General features: G+C 39.1%; 2 protein-coding genes and 1 pseudogene across 2 annotated transcripts; all 3 read right to left on the bottom strand.

The window, feature by feature from the left end:
- Positions 1-7,081: 7,081 nt before the first annotated feature.
- Positions 7,082-8,064, bottom strand: LOC143639349 (melanoma-associated antigen B5-like). Its single transcript, XM_077107512.1, is given in 2 exon segments — positions 7,082-7,126; positions 7,129-8,064. Coding segments are annotated over 2 exon segments (981 nt in total).
- Positions 8,065-13,426: 5,362 nt separating this feature from the next.
- On the bottom strand, positions 13,427-14,761 carry LOC143639347 (melanoma-associated antigen B5-like; annotated as a pseudogene).
- A 5,616-nt stretch (positions 14,762-20,377) lies between these two features.
- On the bottom strand, positions 20,378-21,400 carry LOC143639346 (melanoma-associated antigen B4-like). The gene has a single exon (XM_077107510.1). The coding sequence runs from the start codon at positions 21,398-21,400 to the stop codon at positions 20,378-20,380; it is 1,023 nt and encodes a 340-aa protein (XP_076963625.1).
- Positions 21,401-24,785: the final 3,385 nt, after the last annotated feature.

Genomic DNA, 24,785 nt, shown 5'->3' with positions numbered 1-24,785 from the left:
TCATCAAAAGACATAACAATAATAAATTTATATGCCTCAAACAATGGAACATCTGCATACATCAAACAAATTCTTCTCAAGTTCAAGAGTCACATAAACCATAATACAATAATTCTGGGTGACTTTAACATACTTTTTTTCACCACTGAATAAATCTTCCAAGCAAAAGATGAACAAAGAAACTAGAACTCAAGAATACAATCAATAACTTAGACTTAACTGACATATATAGAATATCTCATCCTTCAATGAGCAAATATACTTTCTTCTCAGCAGCACATGAATACTTCTCTAAAATAGACCATATATTATGCCACAAAGCAACTCTTAGCCAATATAAAAAAAGTAGATACTACCCTGCATTCTATCAGATCTTGATGGAAGGAAATTAGAAATAAATCATAAAATAAAAAATAAAAATGACTCCAACACATGTAATCTAAATAATATGCTACTAAGTGAACAATGGATTACAAAAGACATCAAGGAGGAGATTAAACAATTCTTAGAGGTAAATGAGAACACAGATACAACATAACAAAATGTGAGGGGTACTATGAAGGCAGTGCTAAGAAGAAAGTTCATTGCATGGAGTTCATTCCTTAAAAGAAGAAGGAAAAAAAAACAAATAAATGACCTCACAGCACACCTCAAAATCCTAGAAAAAGAAGAACAAATCAATACCAAAATTAGTAGAAGACAGGAAAAAAATTAAAATCAGAGATAAAATCAATGAAATTGAAACAAAAGAAACAATTGAAAAACTTGACAAAACAAAAAGTTGGTTCTTTAAAAAAATAAAATTGACAAACACTTAGCCATGTAACAAAGAGCAGGAGAGAGAAAACTCTCTAACATACTTGATGAAAAAGGAAATATCACAGCAGACACTACAGAAATACAGAAGATAATTAGAAATTATTTTTAAAACTTTTACTCCAATAAAATAGAAAATATCAAAAGCATTGATAAATTTCTAGAGTCATATGATTTGCCCAAATTGAATCAGAATGTCATACATAATTTAAACAGGTCATTTTTCAAATGATGAAACAGAAATTGTCATTTGAATCCTACAAATCAAGAAAAGCCCAGGACCAGATGGATACACAGCCGAGTTCTACAAGATCTTTAGAGAAGAACTAATACCAATACTCTTTAACTTATTTCAGGAAATAGAAAAAGAGGGAGCACTTCCAAACTCATTCTATGAGGCCAATATCACCCTGATTCCAAAACCAGGCAATGACACATCAAAGAAAGAAAATTTCACACCAATATGTCTAATGAACATAGATGCAAAAATTCTCAAAAAAATTCTGGCAAATTGAGTACAAAAACATATTAAAAAGATAGCGCACCATGATCAAGTGGGGTTCATCCCAGGAATGCAAGTTTGTTTCAATGTATGGAAATCAAGAATTGTAATTTACATCAATAGACCTAAAGATAAGAATCATATGATCATCTCAGTACATGCAGAAAAAGCATGTATTTGACAAAATACAGCCCCCGTTCATGTTCAAAACAGTATAAAAACTATGAATAACAGGAACATATCTCAACTTCATAAAAGCTATCTATGCTAAACCCCAGGGCAACATCATTCTAAATGGAGAAACATTGAAAGCATTCCCTCTAAAAACTGGAACAAGACAGGGATGCCCTCTTTCACCACTTCTGTTCAACATAGTTATTGAAACTCTTGTCAGAGCAATTAGACAGATGAAAGAAATTAAAGGGATATGGGTAGGAAAAGAAGAACTCAAAATAGCACTATTTGCTGACAATATGATTCTATACTTAGAAGACCCAAAAAATTCCACCAGAAAACTTCTAGAACTGGTAAATGAATTTAGCAAAGTAGCAGGATACAAAGTCAACACCCATAAATCAAAGGCATTTCTGTATATCAATGAGAAATCCACAGAAAGGGAAACAAGGAAAAACCACCCCATTTTCAATAGGCTCAGAAAATAAAATACTTGGGAATCAACCTAAGAAAAGAGGTAAAACACCTTTAAAATGAAAACTACAGAATACTAAAGAAAGAAATTAAAGAATATCTTACAAGATGGAAATATCAACCTTGTTCTTGGATAGGCAGAATTAATATTGCCAAAATGACAACACTACCAAAAGCATTATACAGATTTAATTGAATTCCATTCAAAATCCCAATGACATTCATCATAGAAATAGAAAAAATAGTCATGAAATTCATCTGGAAAAATAAGAGAACCAGAATACCTAAAGCAATCCTTAGCAAGAAGAGTGAAGCAGGTGGCATCACTATACCAGAACTTAAACTATACTACAGAACAACACTAACAAAAACAGAATGGTATTGACACCAAGAATAGTGTGCCATATCATTTAGAATACTTTGTTGAATTAAGAAATTTACTTAATATAAGTTTTCTTCAATTAATTCAAAACTGCCCCAGCTACATTAAAGAAGTTATGCTATATAAAATGCAATCCAAAAAGTAATTTAATTTTTTTTTCAAAATGCATAATTTCCCATTTGCAGTAGCTCAAGTAAATGAGTGTTTTGAGAATTGGAATAAGTATGCTTACCTAAATGTGAGTCAAAGGAAGAAATTTTAGCTTCTGTTTTATGCATTGGTCCAAAGAAATCCTTTGTTTCTCTAAAAGAAATTTTATACACAACTGGACCATATCATGACCTAGTCATATTTGATTTTTTAAAAATCTTACTAAAATGAGAACTATACCTATGATATATGTATAGCAAACTCTAAAATTTTCACATATTGCTTGAATAACAGTATAATCCAAGCCACCTGCTATCAATGGAGAGCAGGTGGCTTAGATTCATGCAGTATTTTAATATTGTGGTTTAAATTTCAATTTTAACAAACTTTTCTTCATGTAGTGAAAGTTTTGTACATGCTAATTCTGATGGGACTCACATCAGTAATCACAGTATACATTTTTTTTGTAAAAATAGGTATTTCTAATTTATTATCCAGCGTAGTTTAAAAAAAAGCCTATCCTACCATCATAAATTATATAGTGCTATTGTTAAATTGGTATTTTAAAATGTTTTTCTAATAATTACATACAAGTGGGATTGTGAATAGAATGCTTTATTTATGTAACCTGTCCCTAGACATATTGTAAGTGTATCGTAGACTTCCAAGGATACTAATGACTTTGATACTCTACTGGCTATGTAATGTGGTAATATTAGCAATGAGGGAAAATAACTCACAGGAAAAATTTATGATCTTATGTAAAAATATACTTTACAAGTTCTGTATGATTTAGCATTATTGTAGAAGAATGAGCTTCTTAAATATTTTTTACTTTCAAAGGGTTAATGAGACCAGATAGAGTAATGAAGAACTAAAAATTAGTCATGTATTCCTTTTACTATTGTTTAAAATGCCATTATGTACAGAGTGACATTTAGCATGTTTTTTTTTTTTTAATGCCAGCAACATACAACCTTTTACCATTCCCACTTCAAACATGTAGAGGAACATAATATTGTGAAATACTTCACAGTCACAGAAGTTAAGATTGTTTCTTCTTAAAAATAGCAGAATAGAATAGAATTAGTGAAAATGGTGATAACTCTAACAGCTTGTTCATTTGAAAGGTTAACCTTAATTCCTCATTTCCACAACTTTATCTACCTAAGCCATGGTAAACTGAAACTTCAGTCCCACTGATGAACTTGCAGTTTCCCAAATACATGTAAAAGCCTTAGAGAATTTACACTTAACTGTCACTTCACTGTACTAATCTGGACCCCAAGTCTTTTATTATTTATCTTATGTTGACCCTCTGGTCTACCATTATCTTACCATCTTTCCTGTGAGATAACTGCTCTTAAAAAAATCATAGCATGCTCAACAATAACACAGTATATTTCAAAGAGCAGATACCTGATTAATGTTAAGAGACTGAATGACCCAATGAGCATAATATCTAATTTAATAAGAGTTAATTTCTCCTAATTTCTTAAGTAAGCTAAACAAATCTAGGTACATGCCATTTAACTTTGCAGAAGAGAATACTGAAAACAATAGGGAAAACCTGGTAAGGTAAAGCTCCCAGGAACTAAGAAGATTTAGGGAAGATATTCACAAGTTCAAGGCCAGCCTGGGCAACTTAGTGGGATCCTGTCTCAAAATAACAAAAAGGGCTGGAGATGTTGCTCATCTCCAACATCTGGGTTCAAACCCCATTACTACAATAAATAAACACAAACAAACAAATGATAGTGAATACAGGAATTGTTAATTTTTTATCTCTGTTTGCTTTTTTAAGGAGGGGGGAGAGAGAGAGGGTGGGAGGAGAGAATGAAATATTTTTGTAAATGGATACAACACAATGCCTTTATTTGAATGCGGTGCTGAGAATTGAACCCAGGTCCTGCCTGTGCTAAGCGACTGCTCTACTGCTGAGCCACAATCCCAGCCCATGCTTTATTTCTTGATTCCAACAGTTTTACTGCTGAGTCTTCTCATATTTCCAAACATCTATTCTGATTCCATCTAATTGCAAAATAAGAGGGAAAGCATCCCCATTTACTTCACTAATGTAAAAACTCCTACTTTTAAGCTGATATACAGACACAATAAATGAGTAAACAAAGTAATTTGCAAACTAATACACTATTCAAACCACCTATTAAAAGTAATATTTGAAAAATAAGGAAAAGAATGAGAAAATGAGGAAGGGAGAGAGGAAGTAAGATTGTGTAATTTATCTAACTTATCACATAAACAAAAATACAAAGATGATATACACACATACTGAAGGTCATGGCCAACCACTAGGGCGTTGGAATGTTCTAAATAACTGTGATAGGAAGTGATAGGAATGTTTGCTCCACTGGAAAAAAAAAGTATAGCCTTCATAGGAAGCTGCAGTTAAGAGCTGGTCAGCAGGTAATGTTCCATAGTTGGAAGGAGTGTACACTGGAGAAGTCTCAGAGGAAGGAGGCTGTAATGATGGAAAGAGCTAAAGCTGTACAGAATACCAATTCCTGGGCAGTGTGAGCTTTCAGGGGCTATGGACATTAAAGTAGGAGGCTCCTAGGAAAATTAAACCCAGGGAAATTTCTCAAATTTTAATTTATTTTCATATTTACCTTCCCATAATAGGCCTGCTTTTAGTACTTTGGCTGCAAGTGCCTTTTTATTGCCTGAGATCCATTTTGGAATAGTGAGAAAAAATGAATTAAAAGACAAAAAGGTCTGCCTTTGGTTGGAGGAATAGTATGAGGTCTAGACAAATTCAGATTAGGAGCATAGCCCCAGCTTTACTACCTGCCAGTTTTGTGAACTTGAGAAAATGCAAGTTCATCATCTGCCAATTTAAATTGGTAAGCCCTATTTTGTAGAAGTGTATGAAATACACATATAATACATAGCAAGATTACTTGAAAGTATTGCCCAATATTTAAAGGATAGCATCTCCTTGTATCCCAGATGAAACCACCCACCACATTATGAACATTTTAAAAAATCGAGATGTCAGAGAATATGGGATACTCCTATACAAAGGAGATTGAATAAGCCAAAAAATCTCCCTAGTAAGTAAAATTGTAAATTTGTCCTGTGAGAGCACTTATTTTAGTGTAAGATTGTCTCCTCCAACTGTTTGTAACTTAGGATCCTAGAATTAGTATCAAGGAACAAGTACTTCCCTCCCAAGTGCCCATATAAACCATTTCTATTTACATTCATTATACTCTCAGCAAAATTTATCCCTCACTTAAAATTTGTTAAACTACACTCAAAATAACCTAATTAAAATGACTTTTTAATACAATAGGATCTAGCTCTTCCAGTTCAAGGAAAAGGTACAAACATAGTGGCTCCTGTACATCTTACCTCAAGGAATTATTACCCTTATTTCTCAGAAATTCTTGAGAGAAAATGTGTATACCCAGTTCACAAACTGTGTTCATCAGCACTGAAAACAGTTCAGGGAGTTTCTTGCTTGCTCAGGTGAAGATTTGACTCTTGTTTACCCACAATTCCAAAGCAAATTATTGGGCAATTTTATATTATAGACTGAATGTTTTTGTGCCAATGCCTGTCCAAATTCCTATGCTAAAGCACCAATTTCCAATGCAATAATATTTAAAGGTAGTGCTTTGGTAAAATAATTAAGTTTAGATGATATTATGAGGGTGGGCACCCATGTTGGGATTATTGTCCTTATAACAATAGGGAAAAAGACTAGATTTGTCTCTCTCTTCTATGAGGCCACAGCGAGATAGTGGCTGCTTTCAAGCCAGGAAGTGTACCATTACCAGGATCCAAATAGGCTGGCACCTTGAATTTGGAGCTCCCAGGCTCAAGAATTGTGGGAAATAAGTGTGTTTTGTTTAAGTTTCCAGTCTATAGTATTTTGTTATGGCAGCCCAAGCAGAGTTACAGGACTTTGCCTCTTAACTCTGAGGTATACCATCTGAGAGCATGGAATTTACTCACCACTTCCACAGCTTCAACTAACCTAACACCCATCTTAAATAAAATTTATATCCCACTGAGGACTCACAGTTTCCTAAAGCCCCAAACTGCCTTGCTCATGAAATTTCCACTTAATTGCTCTCATAAGGAATACTTTCATCCACTTTTTACTTTACCTCTGAGTTATATAGGGCAGTTCAGCAACTTTCTTGTATGATTACAGCTTGTAGGCTCAAAAACAAAATTCTACAAGTAGAGGCTGAGTCTGCTTCATTTCAGTATCCCATTCTACCACAGAGACTTCCAAACAGCATATATTCAATTAATTTTGGCGAATGAGTCAAGAAACACAGACTATTTTTTAAAGATTTAATTTCTTCTACACTTTTGAATAAGCCAAAGAAAGATCAGAACATTTAACTCCATAAAACAAAAGACAAAAACAATTAGACAACGCCAGGATTGATGAGGTTTTAATTTTTTTTCCTGCAGTCTATTAGCCCACTTATATTTTCAAGAAAACCCCTATTGTGATGTCATATTTTATTATCTGGATGATGAAAATGACTCAAACTTCAACAGGTGTGAGAGAAGCTGCTGGACATGAGGCCTTGGGAACTTCACTAGCTTTGGCAGTAGTTTCAGGCTTGGTTGCATCCGTGGTTTGGGATCTTTCTTTCTCATCTTTCAAAGCCTCTTCATAAAGGGTTGGGAAGAAACTAGGAGCGGTCTCATTAATCTTAGCCAAAAACTCCAAGACTTGCATCTTGCTGGTTTCTGCATGAGCTCGGGGACCCCACAGGAATTCATGGCGTGGAGGATCACTGTTGACCACCTGCCGGTACACCAGGTATTTTAGCCTCACCAAATCTTTGGTGATGAGCTTCTTGGGCTCTCCATAGATGAAATGCTTCTTCCCAGGATATACATGCATCATCTTCAAGAATCTCCAGATGTCTTCCTCAGAGGCGCAGTCGCCCTTCATGAAGATCATACCCAGGACATTCATCAGGAGACCGGCCTTGGGTAATCCCCTGCCAGCACGAATCCTCCCATTGTTGGGGAGTTTCAGCTTGCTGACAAGGTTGTATGAGTGATTGGTTGAGTCAACTTCCCTCACATCAACTGCAAAGACATCTGCAAGATGCTCACAGGCTCTCTTGAAGATTTCAGCAAACTCATTTTTGGACTTCTGGTTGACAACTTTCAGCATATCTTCCTTAGTAATACGCTGCTTCATTTCATACTTGTAGAGGAGGAACTGCTCCAACAACCCAACCTTTCCAGTTAGAGGATCTTCACAGGAATCATCAGTGGAGAGTGTGGCCTCAGAAGTGTTTTTCCCTTCCTCCTTTTGGCTATTAGAAACTTTATCAGATGTAGTGCAAGAAACACCTGCAGAAGCAGTGGTGGTAGATTGTGCTTTCTCAGGATCCTGGGGACTGCTCGGTGACTCAGTACCAGGTGAATTGTGGAGAGAAGAGGAGAACCCTTCTGCTGTTGTTGCTGCTGCTGCTGCTTCAAAATCCTCAAAATCCTGAGGATCACTTCGAGCTTGCTGGCATTTCTCACGGGCAAGGAACTTATTCTTCAGACCTCGAGGCATGATGAATCAGATTAGGGACAATAGAAGGAATATGGGCAGGATGACTGGTGATGCAAGCACCTGGAGGAGGGAAAATGAAATTGTAAGAGCACTTTCAGCAGGGAGTTACCTCCCTGGCTTTAACTAAAGCCACTTCTGCAGGTTTCTGGGAGAGCACTGCTTTAGGAACCCACAATGCTCATAGTCTAATAAACCTGTCTCCTGGAAGGCACAGTGAGTCTTAGGCTACAGACTGTCCCTGCCAGGGTGTATTGGAGTGGTAGTGGAGGCTCTGTTTTGAGGTGTGGGAAGTCATCCCATTCAACATCAACTGTTGGCAAGTCCTGGGCCTCTCTCTTTTGCTGCTCTCAAGTTGATACTTCAACCCAAAAAGCCAACATGCCCCTGAGACCCCAGAGGAAGAAGTAAAGGACATTCTCATCCTACATTCCTGTCAGAGGTTCCACAACTGAGAGTTACAAGGAGCCCTCTCTATCATGGCATGCTTGGGTATACAATTCTCATTTGGAGAATTTGCTTGATGTCCAGGTAGTGCCTGGTACATCTCCTTTCTTCTGACTGGTAGCTAATTCTCATACCAAATACCTTACCCCTCTTAAATTTGATACATAGTAGTGACAGCCTCATCCTGATAGCCCTGTTCTGGGCCCTCTAGTGCTAAATACATTGGTGGGGATCTGATTCTTTGTTATCTATAGAATGGTGAATGGTCTCTTCAACACTTCCTTTGACCTCTGAATCTTCCCTTTATGCCAAACTTCTCTCTTCCTGCTGGCATCTCCTAAGACTCCCTAGGAGGATATGAGGGCTACCTCATCTGTGCATTGCCTCCCAAGGTGGAAAATAAGAGATGGATTCTGTGGTATCTTCTTCTTAATGTTTCCCTCAGACATTATGGTTCTCACCTTAACTCCTGGAAATATCTAGAAATCCTCCTACAGCGGACCTTACATCATGCCTTTATTAAAAAATATCTCTCAACACTATTGTCCCCTACCCAATACCATGGGATATAATAAGTACCAGTTACATTGGTAGTGCACAAACATCACAGGCTTCCAGCAGGACCTGGGGTCCCTCAATTTCTTGCCTTGAAACCTGGCTATAACTGGGAAGCTTCCCTATGTTGACTCGAGGACCCATGACCCAGGTCTTCATATCCTCAAGAGACTCCCACATCCTCGCGGAAATTTGCCTGATGCCCCTCATTTGGGCTTCCCAGACTTATGGTAGGGTCAGGCTCTGGGCCATCTCACTCTTGGTGATTTCCTTAAAACTCACTGAAGGTTCTGCCCTTGATTCCCTGTTAAGCATGATACCCCTTTTGCTTACCGGAGCCACCTCTGGCTCCCCACACACTTCAGGCCAAGACTCTTAACACCCCCGCCCTATACCAAATAAGAAAGAACGGCTCACATCTACCTGACTCCATGTTTGCGTCTTCTGGAAGACGCAGTCTCGGTCTCCAACTAAGTTTCCTCGCCTTTACTGATTTTAGGGTCCCCTTCCCCTTCTTTACTAAACTAGGACTTCCCGCTTTTATTTTCTCTAGCCTTCCTTTTATTTTCTCTAACCTTAGAGGTGGAAATAAACAAAAATCTCAGTTAGCCCGCTCTCCTCAGACCTTCTCAAGACTGAGAATAAGAGTGAGGGGTTTTGGAGGAGGGGGAGGGGACACTTTTTCTGAGGTAATGATTCTCTCATTGCCAAACTCCTCACCTGGAAGCCGACCAGAAACTGGGACTTCGTTTTCCCTTTCGCTGATCTAGCTGCCTCAGATAAAGCCCTTTACCTTCCTCAGGCACCCTGGGAGGAAGTGAGAGCGATCACCAATAATAGGGCTAAGAGAGGCCGACTGCCAGGGCTGCGTCTCTAGCGCCCCCTCTGCTCTGGGGTGTAGGACTACCTCAGCCTCATAGAGAATTCTAGATTTTACTGTGACTTCTGGGCCCCTCCCTCTGCCCTTCCCTCTTACTGCAATGCCCTCCCATTCATAAGTTCCGCCTTGCCGAAGTCAGCTTGAGTACTGGCCTTGGCTCCCTAGATCTAAGAGCAAGGGAAGGGAAGACAATGAACTCCTATTTCTGAGGCTGCCAGCTCAAAGAAAGCGAGAGAAAAGTCCCAGTCTCTGGTGATAGTTAAGGTGAGGCGCTTGAATGAGAATGAAAGCAATACCTAGTTCAGTTTATGTGTTCTCAGTCAGTATTTATCTACAAATTCATCTTGGTGCTGTCTCTTTAATGAAAAGCTTTCTGCCAAATGCAACATTCCTGAAAAATCTTGAATAGTCTACCTACTTCAAATATTGAAGATCATAGGTCTGTGTCTCTGGAGTGATGTGAGATGGGGAAGCTGAAGAACAAGGTGGACAGGTTGGAATAGGAGGTGACTGCCACAGTAAATGTTGATTTATTCATTCTCTTCATCACACAGACTCAATCTTTCATGGTACTTCTGTTCTGAGAGATTTAATTACTACATGAAAGAAGCTAGAGCTTGATAATTTGGTGAGATCCCAATCCTGAAGTTAATTGAACACTGCACATGTAGATGATCATATTGTTACCAATTCTTTGTGTTTATTCTAACATCTCATTTATTTTGATATTCTTATTGCTCTGGTTATGGATTATAATTCAGAACTTTGGGCAAAAAATTCTCAATCATCTAAGATATATTTTGTAGTAGTGAGGAGAAAAATTAATAAATGTACACATGGTCAGACTTAGCATGAGAGTAGTGGAATAGCATGGGCTCTAGATGAATTCAGATCAGTGATCTATCCTAATTCTATCACTTACTACCTTGAGATTATGAGAATATTGCTAGTTCTTTATCAGCCAGTTCAGTTTCCTAAGCCTTATTATGGATTGACATTTTTTTGTCCTTCCAAAATTTGTATGTTGAAACTCTAAACTCAATGTGACAGGAAGTGAGTCCTTTGAGAAATAATTAGTTTTAAATGAAATAATGAGGGCTGGGTCTCCATGATGGGATTAATAGCCTTATAAGAAAACCCAGAAAGCTTGTACTCCCTTTCTTTCCATCATACAGGGATACACCAAGGAGGCAGATGTCTGCAAGAGAACCAGATATTCTTGAACCTTGATCTTGGGCTTTCTAGTCTCCAGGATATCAGGAAATGAATGTTTGTTATTTAAACCAACCATTTTCTGGTATTTTGTTATATAAACCTAAGTAAAACCAGTTTTATAGGATCATGGGAATATATGTATTGGGCAGAAAGCCCTTGTCATAATGACTGACAAATATCCAGTGTTCAGTGATTGGCAGTTATAATGATTTTTATCCAGATAATACCACTCTCCTTTAGGAATTTTTTAAAATCCAGGATATGTCAGATAAAATGAAATGCTATCAAAGAACCAAATCAGCTAAAAATCTATTTTAGGAAGTAAAATTAGATTTTCCCTGTGAGGGCATCTGCTATTTAATTTGAATGTGTGTGTGGGGGGGTTCTTCCCATCTGCATGTATTTCAAAGTTCCTAGAATTTTGTCAAGGACCAACTCATTCAGTGCTTCCCAACTACACTTCCATCCAAACTTCCTCTATTTTTTATTCATTTCTTCCTCACAAAAATCTAGCTCACTCTCAGAATTTGCGAAGTAATCCTCAATGTAACCTAAGTACAATGCTTTTTCAAAGAAGTGGCATCTATTTCTTTTAGTTGATGGCAAATTGACAATACAATGACTTCTGTACATCTCACCTCAAAGAAGTATCACCTTTATTTTTCAGAAGCTCCAGGACTCAATATGCATAGAACACCTAGTTTATGCATTATATTCTACTACATATAGATAAGGGCAAAGATTCCTTCTATTCTTGTCCATATGGATTGAATTGTATACCCTCTCCTCCAAAATTCATATGTTGAACTCCTAAACTCTAGTCCCTCACAGTGTGACTATATTTGAAGATAAGATCTTTGTAAGGGTAATTGAGTTAAAATGAAGCAGTTAGGGTACCCCCTAATACAGCTATGATGCCCTTATAAGAAATTATTATAACACACAAGAAGACACCAGACATGGACATACACCAAAGTTCCACCCTGTGCAGAGGCAGAAGGAAGATGAACTTCTACAAACCAAGGAGAGAGGCCTCAGAGGAAGCCAATCCTCTGGGACCTTGATCTTGAACTTGTAGCCTTTTGGACTATGAAAGAAAAATTCTACTTTTTAAGCTATTAGCTTATGGTCATTTTTAATGGTAGCCCTAAAACTCTAAAACACTGCCTTTAAGTAGATACTTCTTTGGAATCTATATTATCTTTGATCCCAAAGTTACTCTTGAAAGTGTGCTTTAATGGCCTAATAATTATTTCACTTGTGATGGAGGAATTCCTCCAGTGTGTTAATGTTGTATGCAAACACACAACCCTGAACACTGCACAGATGACTCCTTCCTGAGGGAGGAAGACACTATATGCTGCACAAGACCACATGGGAGTTGCACTCAGAAACAGAATAAATAAGTAGAAGATAGGATTTGTAGATTAAGAAGAAGAATTCATAGATGATTTTTTTGTTTGAATAAGTCCAAAAGCTTCTGTATCTAATCTTCTTAATAAAGATACTTGTTTGGCAAGGAGATCTTATCTATAGTACATATTGGGGAACTTGCAGTTAGGTCATTTGAGGCCCTGTTGGTTTCATGAAATTTCAAGGCAATACATAATATTGGATCTTATATTATAGGCCTTCCACTACAGTTTTCCATTCAAGGATCTTCTTTTTAAACTTTGTGACAGAGTTTCTAAGGGTATGGCCTCTGCTCACCAACCCCACAGCCATGTAGAGATCACCATGAAGCTTAATTTTAAAGTTGCATCACATTGACTTGAAGTTTCCTGACATTCAAATTGCCTTGCCACAGGCAATTTCTTCTCCTTTTCATTCATTCTTTCTACTTTCCTATGAGTCATATAGGGTATCTCAACATTTTCCTCATATGAGTGTAGCTCCCAGTTTCTAAAATTATGGGTAGAATCTATATCTGAGCAATTCTTGTATGATCACAGAACCTCCCAAGGAAGAGATAATCAACTGATGTTTTGGGAATAAGAACAGTGAGCAAGAAGTCTGACTTATACCCTATTTTTAATAAGCTAACCATATCAAGGTATAAACCATTCAATTACATAATAAAGACTAAAAGAAATGAGGGAATCCAAGATTGATCATGGTTTTTTTACTATTCTATTTTTCTCAACTGCTTTATTATTTTTTTCATATTTCCAAGAAAATTCTTATTGCGGTGTCATGTTTTCTTATAAGGAAAAAAAGGTCTCAGACTAAAATAGGTATAAGAGAGGCTGTTGGATATAGTCATGTGTTTTACTCAGCTTTTTCACTGCTGTGACCAAGAAACCTGACAAGGAAAATTAGAAGAGGTTTCAGAGGTCTCAGTCCATAGAAGCCCAGCTTCCTTGGGGCTTGAGGTGAAATAGAACATCATGGACAATGAGTGTGGTGGAGGGAAACAGCTCAGGACATGGAACCAGGAAGAGGGAGGGGGGGGGAAGAGAGAGAGAGAGAGAGAGAGAGAGAGAGAGAGAGAGAGAGAGAGAGAGAGAGAGAGAGAGAGAGGGAGAGGAGAGAGAGAGAAAGAGAGAGAGAGAGAGAGAAAGAAAGAAAGAAAGAAAGAAAGAAAGAAAGAAAGAAAGAAAGAAAGAAAGAAAGAAAAAAAAAAACACTGACTCTACTCACAGGATACAAAATATATACCCTAAAGACATATCCCAATGACCCACCTCTTCCAGCTATACCCTATCAGACTTCAATTATCACTCACCTAATCCCTATTCAGGGGATTAATTCACTGAATGGGTTAAGATTATCATAACCCAATCATTCCCCCTCTAGAACTTATTGCATTGTCTCACACATGAACTTTTTTTGCAGGGGGAACACCTCATATTTAACCATAGCACCATAGAACATACCTGGCTTTGGCAGTAGTGTCAAGACTGACTGAAATTCTCTCTTGTGATCTCTCTTCTTCATCTTTAAAAGCTTTTTCATATAATGTTGAGAAAGTGGGAGGAACAATACTGTTGACCTTGGCCAAAAATTCTAGAACTTTCATCTTGCTGGCTTCATTGTAGGCTCTTGGACCTCACAGGAATTCATAATGTGGAGAATTATTGTTGATCACCTGCTGGTACACCAGGAATTTAGCCTTGACAAATCTTTGGTGATGAGTTTCCTAGGCTTTCCATAGATGAAGTCCTTCCTCCCCAATGTATACTCATAACATCTTCAGGATTTTCCAGGAAAGTCATTAGGAGACCAGTTGTGGGTTACCCCATGCCAGCATGAATTCTCCTATTGTTGGGGAGTTTCAATTTGCTGACAAGGTCATATAAGTTACTGTTTGACTCAACTTCTACATCAACTACAAAAACAACCTCAATATGATCAGAGACTCTCCTGAGGATATCAGCAAACTGGTCTTGGTACTTCTGGTCAACAATGTTCAGCATGTCTTCATTGGTAATGGGCTGTTTTATTTTATACTTTATATACTTTCATTTTACAATTAACAAATTCACCTTCATAGCTAGAGAATCAGGCATGATGAGTCTCACTGGAAGTTGAGATCTCTGAGGAACTTGAGTATTCCTCATCTTGGCTGTTATCACCCTCATCATATCTTGTGCCTAAAAACATCTGCAGAAATAGTGGTAGAATCTAAAATGCTACAAAGCCTCTGGGGAATGCTACTTGACTCAGAAGCAGATGAGCTCTGGGGAATATCCTCAAGAACAGGAGAAGAAAAGGGAAAGGCTCTTTCTCCACTGCTGTGTTGGCATATGCTCCTCTGTGACCATGGGAGTCATCTCAGGCCTGTCAGCATTTCTCGTGGATGGGGAACATACTCTTCTGACCCCAAGGTATGTTGGCTGTGGTCAGAGAGTAGACAGGAGTGTGTGTAAGAGAACAGCTTATGAGGAAACCCTGGGGAGGGAGATGTGCACCTTCAGGATGGAAATTCCATTATGGCTAGAAGGAAGACTGAATTTGCAGTTTTGCTTTTTTTTTTTTTTTTAATTTATAGGTTTCTATTTGTTCTTTTTAGTTATACTTGACAGTAGTATTTTGGCAGATTATACATTCATGGAGTATAAATTATTCTATTTAGGATCCCACTCTTGTGGTTGTACATGATATGGAGTTATCCTGGTCAAGTATTCAAATACAAGGCTAGGAAACTTATGACCAAGTAATTCTGTCTTTCCTATTCCCTTCGTCCTCTGTTCTATACTGGGTGAGAACATAATCCAATGGATTTCTGTTATTTCCCTCCCCCACCTCCCTTATTTTGGTTTAACATCCACAAATCAGAGAGAACATTTGGCCTTTGATTTTTGGGGATTGTCTTATTTACTTAACATGATATTCTCCAGTTCCATCCATTTACCACCAAATGCTATGATTCCATTTTTCTCTATGGCTGAGTAATATTCCATTGTGTATATTACCACATGTTCTTTACCTTTAAAGTTTTCTGTGAGGAAACTGCTCTAGGAACTCACTGAGCTCCACCTCTCCTGACCACTCTCTACTATTGGAAACCTGTAGAGGAAGAGGAAGATAGAGTGAGCCTTAGCCTGTAAGTTGAGGAGTCCTCTTATTCCACATTCACAACCATCATGTCAACTGGTAGTGGGCAATGGGAGCCATTCCCTCTGCTGCTCTGAAATTAACATTGCAAATCTACCTGGCATCCACAAGAAGGGAAGTTAAAGGACCATTCAACTTATTATTCCTGTTCAGGTGACCTCAGTATTGACAGATCAATGGGGAATTTTATGTTCTCACCTCTTTGTAGTCCTTAGTCTTCACCCAGTCTCCTCAAATTAGCACACATGACTTGGGACCCCCCCACCTTTGTTTGAATGGTGGCTACACCTTCAGACTAAGGGTCTCACCTCTTGAAGGCCTGACTTAAATAAGTTATGGGAACTTCATCTTGACAACCCTGTCCTGGGTCTTAAAGGACTGAAAGCAGGGCAGGGCCAGATTCTTCACTGCCCTTTTTATTTAATAATGTGTTATCCTCTTGTTTTGATGCTTGGCATGATGTAGAACATCTCCTTTTTTATCCTGAGGTATGTCCCCTCATTGTAAGGACAAAACTCCCCAAAACAGATGGATATGTGGGTCTTCTCAGCTTACTTTACCTGTCCTTGGTCTCTCGAAGCTAAGAGTAAGGAATGGATTTTCTGATGCTTCAGCTATTATAGGATGAATGGTTCCCTTAATTCTCAGGGCATTCTCCGTGGCCTTTGGACAACTTGGAAATCCTCCCAATGCTGACCTTACTTGTGATCCCTGACCCTCTTGTGACACCATAGAAGTAAGTATATCACATTATGTCAACAATGCTCAGGTATCCCAGGGATGCCAGCAAGAGTGGGGCACTATGCAGTCCTTTTGGTCCTGAGGATGAAGGATTGCCTGTGTCCTCACTGAGAACCCTCATCTTAACTCTTGGCAGGGACTGGGACTCCTTCTTTTGCTTATATAAGGGCCCTCCCTCTGACCAAGGACCTGAATCCCTTCTCTTAGAAGCCAACCTGATAGCCCTACCTAAAGCTTCTGAGAGTAATGTCAGGGGCAGGCTCTGTGCCATCTCTGACTTCTGGAATCTTTGGTACCATCATTATCATGTTTCTGCACTTGATTCCTAGAAGGGCACAGGACACTCCTCTCCACTGTCCTAGGTTGCAAACCCTCAGACCAAGATTCTTATTCCCTAAGGCCCCAGTGAGAGAAGTTGAGGAATGCTACATAGGACCCTGTTTGTGTCCTTCTAGGGATGATATAAAAATTTAGGATTCTTGTGGCTTTGTTTGGGGCAGGGTTGTAACCTCGACATTTTGAAGGACCTCAGTTTCCCCTTTCTTTTTTATTAATTGATTTTAACTGATACAGAAAATTATATATATATATATATATATATATATATATATATATACACACACACATTAATAATCTTCAATATGATATTTTGATACATGCATACTTTGTATAATGTTTAGGTTAAGTTAAACATACATGTCTCCTCACCATTTCTTTTTTTAAACTTTAAAAAAGATTTTTTTAGTTGTAGATGGATACTACCTTTATTTTATTTACTTATTTATATGTGGTGCTGAGTATTGAACCCAGTACCTTACACATGCTGGCAAGTGCTCTACCACTGAGTCACAGTCGTAGCCCCCTCACTATTTATTTATGGTGAAAACATTAAAAATCCTTTCTTCTTTTTGAAATGTATAGTGCATAATTGTTATCTATAGTTACCTTCCTGGGCAATAGCACATCAGAACATCTTGCTCCTCTCTTAACTGTAACTTAGTACACATAGATCAACCTTCTCCCACCCCAAACCCCTCTTTCCAGCTTCTGGTAAATACCATTCTACTTTCAGCTTTGTGAGATCAGCTCTTTTAAATTAAACCTATGAGTGAGATCATGTGATACATAAATGAAAGAAGCCAGGCACAGACTCTTTTGATTCAGCTCATCCAAGTCAAACAAGGCTCTCATGTCCCTGAGAACCCTAAACATTGATAGGATACTGAGAATAGGTAGACTAGTTTTTCTGTGACTCATTTTTTATGGGGTATTTGTATCATCAGTTTTCATTCCTTAGAGTTTTCATATCAATTCTACTCACTTTATGGGAGGCTACCAGAAAAATGCTACATCAGTATAAACTCCTGATTATTTCCCCTCTGTAAACCTTGCAGAGAATAGGTTGTTTCCCAGGAATGATGTGAGATGCGGAAGCACAAAGCAGAGAGCCAAGGGCAGGTGTTTTGCTGTCAGACACAAAACATGCTGATCTATACCTTATCATCAGCTAGACTTAGTTTCTTATGTAACTTCTTTCAAATATACACACATTCTCAGGGAAGGACTGAGCCAGAAAATGTTGTGGTCTATTGACATTGACCTTGTGTATAATTATATTGTCAACCAAAATATTTTGAGGTTTATTGACATTGACTTTGTGTATAATTCTACTGTTAACCAAGCTCTTTCTTTATTCATACCTTGCATTTATATTGGTATTTTCAGTGCTTATTGCTTGGGCTATGTGTTCCAAAGCAGTATTTTGAGTTTGAAGTCTTGTTTTTTTATCACCTGAAATAGATTTTGAAGTGATGAGCAGAAAATGAATAACCAGTACAAGGTCTGCCTCAGGCTTGGAGGAGTACATCAGTGTGGACCCTAGAGGAATACAGAGTCTGAGTCCAGCTCTGTCACTACCAATCATTTGAACCTGAGAAAATTCCAAGTTCTTTCTCTGCAAAGTTAACCTGATAAACTCTAACATGTAGGGTTCAGGAATATGAAATATGTGTGTGTGAGTGTGTGTGTGTGTGTGTGTGTGTGTGTGTGTGTGTGTGTATATATATATATATATATATATATATATATATATATATATATATTAGAATATGTTTGAGAATATGCAAGTTCAAATGACATAGACATGCACATCAGCTGAAAGGCTGTTGGGCAACTAAAACCAGTGTTTTCCCATTAGATCATCTGTTATTTAATTTGGTTGTCGTATTCTGCTGTAGGCAATGTAAAGTTCCTAATTTGTGTTAAGGACCAACAACCTTCTTCAGAGGTGCTTTCCATCCAAATAACCTTTTTTCATCCCTTTCATTACAAAAATTGAGCCCTCAGAGTTTGACAAATTACAGTCTAAGTAACATAACAAAAATTCTCTTAACTGGAGCAGAATCTGGTTCTATCAGCCCATGATAAGAGCATAGTTCAGTGTCTTCCTGGCTTTTCAAGGGGGTATCACCCATATTTCTTAGAAACTCCCTGAGTATCATATGTGAGTGCTTTATATATATCTGCACTAGGGAAAGCACAGATTCCTTCCGTTCCTGTACCAGCTGGATTTCTTCTGGTAACTTACAATTCCAAAGTAACTATTAAGATTTGTTTCCCATTCTAGACTTAGTTTCTAAACTCTTGAGATGCCACATCTAATGGTCTGACCCTTGCTCACTAATAGCATGTCTTCTCCCAGCCTACAATGAAGCCTCACTTGCATGAAGACACTTGCAATTCCCTAATGTTCAAAATTGTATTGATGAAAAAATTTATAGTTGGTTTTCATCTTAAATCTCATCTTCCTGATCACTTATTTCTACTTGTTCTTTATGGCTTAGTGACTAACCATATTGCTTATAAAACAGCTGTTGCTATACTCTAGAAACTTCTGGGAAGTGGTTGCATCTTCATTTTTTTTTTTTTTTTTTTTTGGTTCTGGGAATTGAACCCAGGGTTGTTAAATCACTGAGCCACATCCCCAGCACTATTTTGTATTTTATTTACAGACAGGGTTTCACTGAGTTCCTTATGGCCTCGCTAATTTGCTGAGATTAGCTTTGAACTCATGATCCTCCTGCCTCAGTCTCCTGAGCTGCTGGGATTATAGGTGTGTGCCACTGTGCCTAGCTATATCTTCTTTATCTTACCATATTCAGTACTAAGGGGGACTTTCAAAGAGCAGATGTTCAACTAATGCTAGGGAAAATTAATTAAAAACAATCAAAAGAGTGAGTTACAACTTTATTATTATTTAATTTCACATAAATTAGAATAAAGTAAGCAAATCCAAGATGTCATTTAATATTGCAAGCAAAAGCCAAAAAGATAATAGGCAACTATAAATCAACCATTTTTGTTTTATTATACAATTTTGTGATGCCAACAATTTTCCAGTGTAATAGAAAAAAACATTTTTGAAAAAAAATAAATCCAGGTCTTTTCAATTTATACTAAAATAACTATTACAAGGAATAAACCAAATCAAGAATTAAGCATCTTTTACATTTATCTTTTTACATTTTTTTCTCCATAATGTCATTCACAATTTTTAATGTAGGGTTCTTTTACATTTCTTTGAAAACCCCGGTGCTGGTAACATGCTGACTAGTTCTGGATCATGAAGAAAACATGGTCTGTTAATTTTTTTTTTTTTAGAACTACAACTGTACCTTCCAGACCCATTACACAGCAGTGAATGTGAGAGTCAGTTCACTGACAAGGTTATAAACAGAAGCACAATAAATCTTCAATTAAAAGGAACAACATTGTAAAATAAAAACCCAAATTAGATTTCTACTTATGCATAACAGGAAAAGAAGACCACCAACATTTTGCTTCCTCCAGCCCACTGCTCTCCATCCCACAAAAAGCTAACTCCTCTTCAAATATACAGTGAACACCCGACCTCAGACACAACTAGATGTGAGAGGGTCTGTGGGGCAGAACCTTGGAAACAGCCCTAGACCTGGTAGGTGCACCCACTCTACCCACAGCTCTCTCTCCTGCTTTCTCCTCCTCATCTCTCAAAGCCTCCTCATACAGATTAGGGAAGGCATTAGGGTTGGTATCATTAATCTTGGCCAAAACCTCCAGGACCTTCATTTTGCTGGTTTCTGCATGGGCTCTGGGACCCCACAGGAATTCAAAACTGGGAGGGTCACTACCAGGCACCTGGCGGTACTCCAGGTACTTTTCCTGCACTAAATCTTTGGTGATGAGCTTCCGGGGCTCCCCAAAGATCAAGTGCCTCCTCCCAGCATAGATCCCCAACACATTCAGGAATTCCCAGATCTCTGCCTCAGTGGCACGGTTGCCCTTCATGAAGATCACACCCAGGAGGGTCATCAGGAGACCGGTCTTGGGCAAGCCCCTATGGCCACTCAGACTTCCTTCACTGGAGAGCCCCAGCTTGCTGATAAGGACGTAGGAGTGACTGTTGGGATCCACTTCCTTCAACTCTAGGCCAAAGACCAGCTCCACACGCTCGGAGGTTCTCCTGAGGATCTCAGGGAAGTACTCCTTGTACTTCTTGTTGACCACCTTCAGCATATCTGCCTGTGTAATGGGCTCTTTTGTTTTATACTTCTCCAGCAAGTACTGCACCAACAGACTGGCCTTCCTGGTGAGAGGATCTCTGCGTGAGCTCTCAGGAGAGGCTGCTGCCTGGGAGCTGCCTGGCATTCTCTCCTGGGCACCTGCTTCAGAGCTTTTGCAGGAATCACCTGCACCAAGAGAGCTAGAGGGTGGGGCTCTCTGAGACACCTGGCTAATGCCAGCAGCAGGGGAGCTGGGGAGTGCACCCTCACCAAGAGGAGAGGAGCAGGGAGACCCCACTTCCTCCTCTGCAGTGGCCTGAGCACCCCTGAGGCCCTGGGTCTCATCGCGGGCCTGCTGGCGCTTGGCTCGGGAACGCAGCTTACTCTTCTGACCCCTAGGCATGACTGTTGTCAGGGACAGCAGGCAAGGAGTGTTGGCACAAGGGATGGAAAGGCTGGGACCTGGATCGGGGAGAATGGCGACAAGTGAGCAAGGTCATCAGGGAGAGAGCACCCTGGCTTTAACCAAGGCCCCCTCTGCTGCTGTCCTCGAGGGCAGTGCTCTAGAGCAGTGGTGGGCTCACTCACTACTTCATTCAGAGGCACCCAGGACACCAGGAGACACCTGAGTCCCTTCTGTTAGGATGAGTGTGGTTTCCACAGTGATCAGAGTCCTCCTCTGGACCCTTCCTATGGCTGGGGAATCTCTCGCCCTCTTCTGACAGGTTGCCAGCCCTTTGGAGCAAAGCTCCCAGCTCGCTGAATCTCCCGGGGGACAAAGAGACTGAAAACACCCCCCCCCACACACACACACTCCATGCCACTGCCACCGGCCACCGCGACCCCCCGCCCCCACCTTTAGTAGGTCTGCAGACATCAGGGACTGAGTTCTGTAAGCCCACCCCTGGGCGCTCTGGGCTCGGGGGCATGGAGTCCCCTCAATCTTCACCAAGTTTCTCTCCTTAACCCTGAGATGCCCCACTCTGCCCACCTAAGCCCACCTGCCTCAGACAGCCTTTGTTCCTCAAGTCCTGGGGGAGACGCCAGATCTTTGGGCCTAACTGCCATGTCTGAGGGCTTCCGGGAGCGGGCAGGCCCTGTGGGGCCTGCTTTTCAGGGGAAGGGAAGGGCGTGTTTGTCGGGGACTCACATTTTTTTGGGGGGTGGGGGTTGAACTTAGGTACCTACCAAGACACCTGTCAACACCTGGTAGTCTATCTCAGTAGGCCTGAGGCTATGCGTTCAATCCAAGGCCTCACCACAGCCTCGTGAAGAGGAAGTCGGGTTTGTACTTCCGGTCCTGTGGTCCAGCCCACATGGTCTCCAGCTATAACTGCCGGGCGGTGCTGGGACAGTTGGCCTTCGTTCTGGAGGAGAGGAGTTCCGAGAGAGCTCACACAGCTCTGGAGGAGAGGAGTTCCGAGAGAGCTCACACACTCAGCTCATTGACTTTGCACCAGTGCTGGGGCGACTCCCTCTACTGAGGTGAGGCAAAGGGGCTTGGAATAAGGAGCTCATTTCCCAGAGAGGCCCGAGTAGGGAGTAAGGTGGAGCCTGAGTCTAGCATCTCTGCTTGGGATCTCCAAAGACTGGTAGTGTGGGTTGATCTGTGTGGTCTCTTTCCTGGAGGTGGGGGGGGGTGGGGTTCGTGCCCTCAGTTCTCTGTCTTATCTTGATTACTTAGGTGTTCAGCTACTGTCCTTCCAAAGGCTTGAGTCCAGCCCCTCAAAGCAAAGAACTCAAGTTTTTGAGACTCCGGATGTGACATAATGGCCATTACTGCGCAGTCCCTCCTTAATTTGTTTACTGCTGTTAAGTTCTGGTGCATGGAGTCGGGTTTATGAAGTAAATTGAGAGGTCCTGTTTCTTTTGAGGTGTGTAGTATCTCTGTCTTTAGTTTCTCATACTGAGTTCTGGCGCCGCTTGGGTTTCAAACATTTTCTGATGTGAAGCCACCCCATTCCTTCAAGCATGTTCCACAAATTCTCAAAAAAAAAAAAAAATGATAGGGCTTCTTAGTGTCACAGCAATATCTGAGGCCTCTGTTGCTGACTTTGGTATCTATATTCAAAAATTTCAGGTTGAAGTTCTCTTCCTACTATGTATTCCTCACTGTGATACCTGCTATTCCAAAGTCATCCATTCCTTATAGTGCACAATACTGCAATAAATTAACTGTCAGTTGTCATTCATTAAAGAGGTTTCAGGTTGTTTTAGAACAATTTCTATATTTATACTTTTTCTACTAACTCAAATGTTTGTGTTGTCCTAAAACTGCCCCCTAATCCCCACAGTGACCAGTGCAGTTGTTACCTCATATTCCTTAAATGAAGCAGTAAATATGCATTGTCCAAAAGTATGTTGAAAAAACAATAGCTAAACTATAAAATTTTTCTCTTGACAATTATGTCATCTAACTGTTGCAGGTTGTAGACCTGTCTCCACTTCAGGTTATGTCTAATATAGAGGTTCTAGTTCTATAAGGACTTAGTGTCCCTTGCTGTTATTCTTAGAATTGTTTCTTTATTCTTCCTTTAATTTTCAATGGTGATTTCAGTCAGAGGAAACAGCACCTTGAGTTTTGTTGTCATATTCACAATTATGTGTAAGGCAATAGATCTGTAAAGAATTTAAGGATAATTGACATCTTTAAAATATTTTCTTCTCTGAAGAATGAACGTAGTACACACCTCTATTGGAGACTTACTTTACCTTCGTCTTTTTTTAAAAATATTTTTTAGTTGTTTATTTTATTTATTTATTTATTTATTTATTTATTTATTTATATGTGGTGCTGAGAATTGAACCCAGTGCCTCACACGTGCTAGGCAGTTGCTCTACCACTGAGCCACAACCCCAACCTCTTCCTTAGCCTTATAAATAATTTTATAGCTGTATTCATAAAGAAACCTTATGTTTTTGTTTTATTTCTGTATTAGGTATATTTTACATGTTGCTGCTGTTTTTAAAGGTATATTTTCCATTATGTCTTCTAATTGGTTACTGATTTCATTTGATTAATCTCCTGATTTTCCTGTAGTGATGTTTTGTATACCAGTTTTTTTAAAATTTCCTTATACACCTAAATTTTTTCTGCTTCAGTTACTTTTATAAAAAATTAGGAGATCATATTGTTACTACTCTCATCTGTTTCAATTTTTTATATTTCTTACTTTGATATTCTTGTCATATTTGTGTACTGGCTATGTGTTTTCATCCAGTTGTCTGTAGTACAATTAATGCCATATATCTGTGAGTTTTTTTGGACTCAGTGGGGATGCTTGTAACATTGTACCTTTAGTGTGTTCATTGTAGATTTTACAAAATGGAAAATTTCTCCTAATGAAAGTTTGCTTAAAGTTATCATGCACTGCTTTTGAGAGATTTTTAAAAGAATTTTATTTTCTTCTCTACATGATCCCATGGCTTTTCATCTTTTTTGGTAATAGTGATTTCCGATTAATGGTATTTTAAAATGTGATACAATCACTGTATTTCTTGGACCCAGACTCGTTTTCATTAATTCACTTCTCATTGGATGTGCTATGAATTTCCTTAAGATAGTTTGTCTCTATGTGAGTGAGATTGTCTCTATGTGAGTGAGCTTGTCTAATATTATTTGGGCATGCTCATCTCATCTCTGTAACAAGGAAAGCTAGCCCATTAAAATGGCCAAGTAATTTCCACTTTTTTTGGTAAGATTTGGAAGATTTTGCATTAAATGGTGATTAGTTTTTCTTCACATTTGATACAGTGGGGTGGGCCTCCTAACATAGCTGTCCTTGAAC

Source organism: Callospermophilus lateralis, chromosome X (genome assembly GCF_048772815.1).
Source record: "Callospermophilus lateralis isolate mCalLat2 chromosome X, mCalLat2.hap1, whole genome shotgun sequence".
NCBI classification, from domain to species: domain Eukaryota; kingdom Metazoa; phylum Chordata; class Mammalia; order Rodentia; family Sciuridae; genus Callospermophilus; species Callospermophilus lateralis.
This window is presented reverse-complemented; position numbering and strand designations above follow the sequence as displayed.

Coding starts and splice junctions, on each gene's coding strand:
- LOC143639346 (XM_077107510.1), bottom strand. CDS start 21,400: ATGCCTAGGGGTCAGAAGAGTAAGCTGCGTTCCCGAGCCAAGCGCCAG.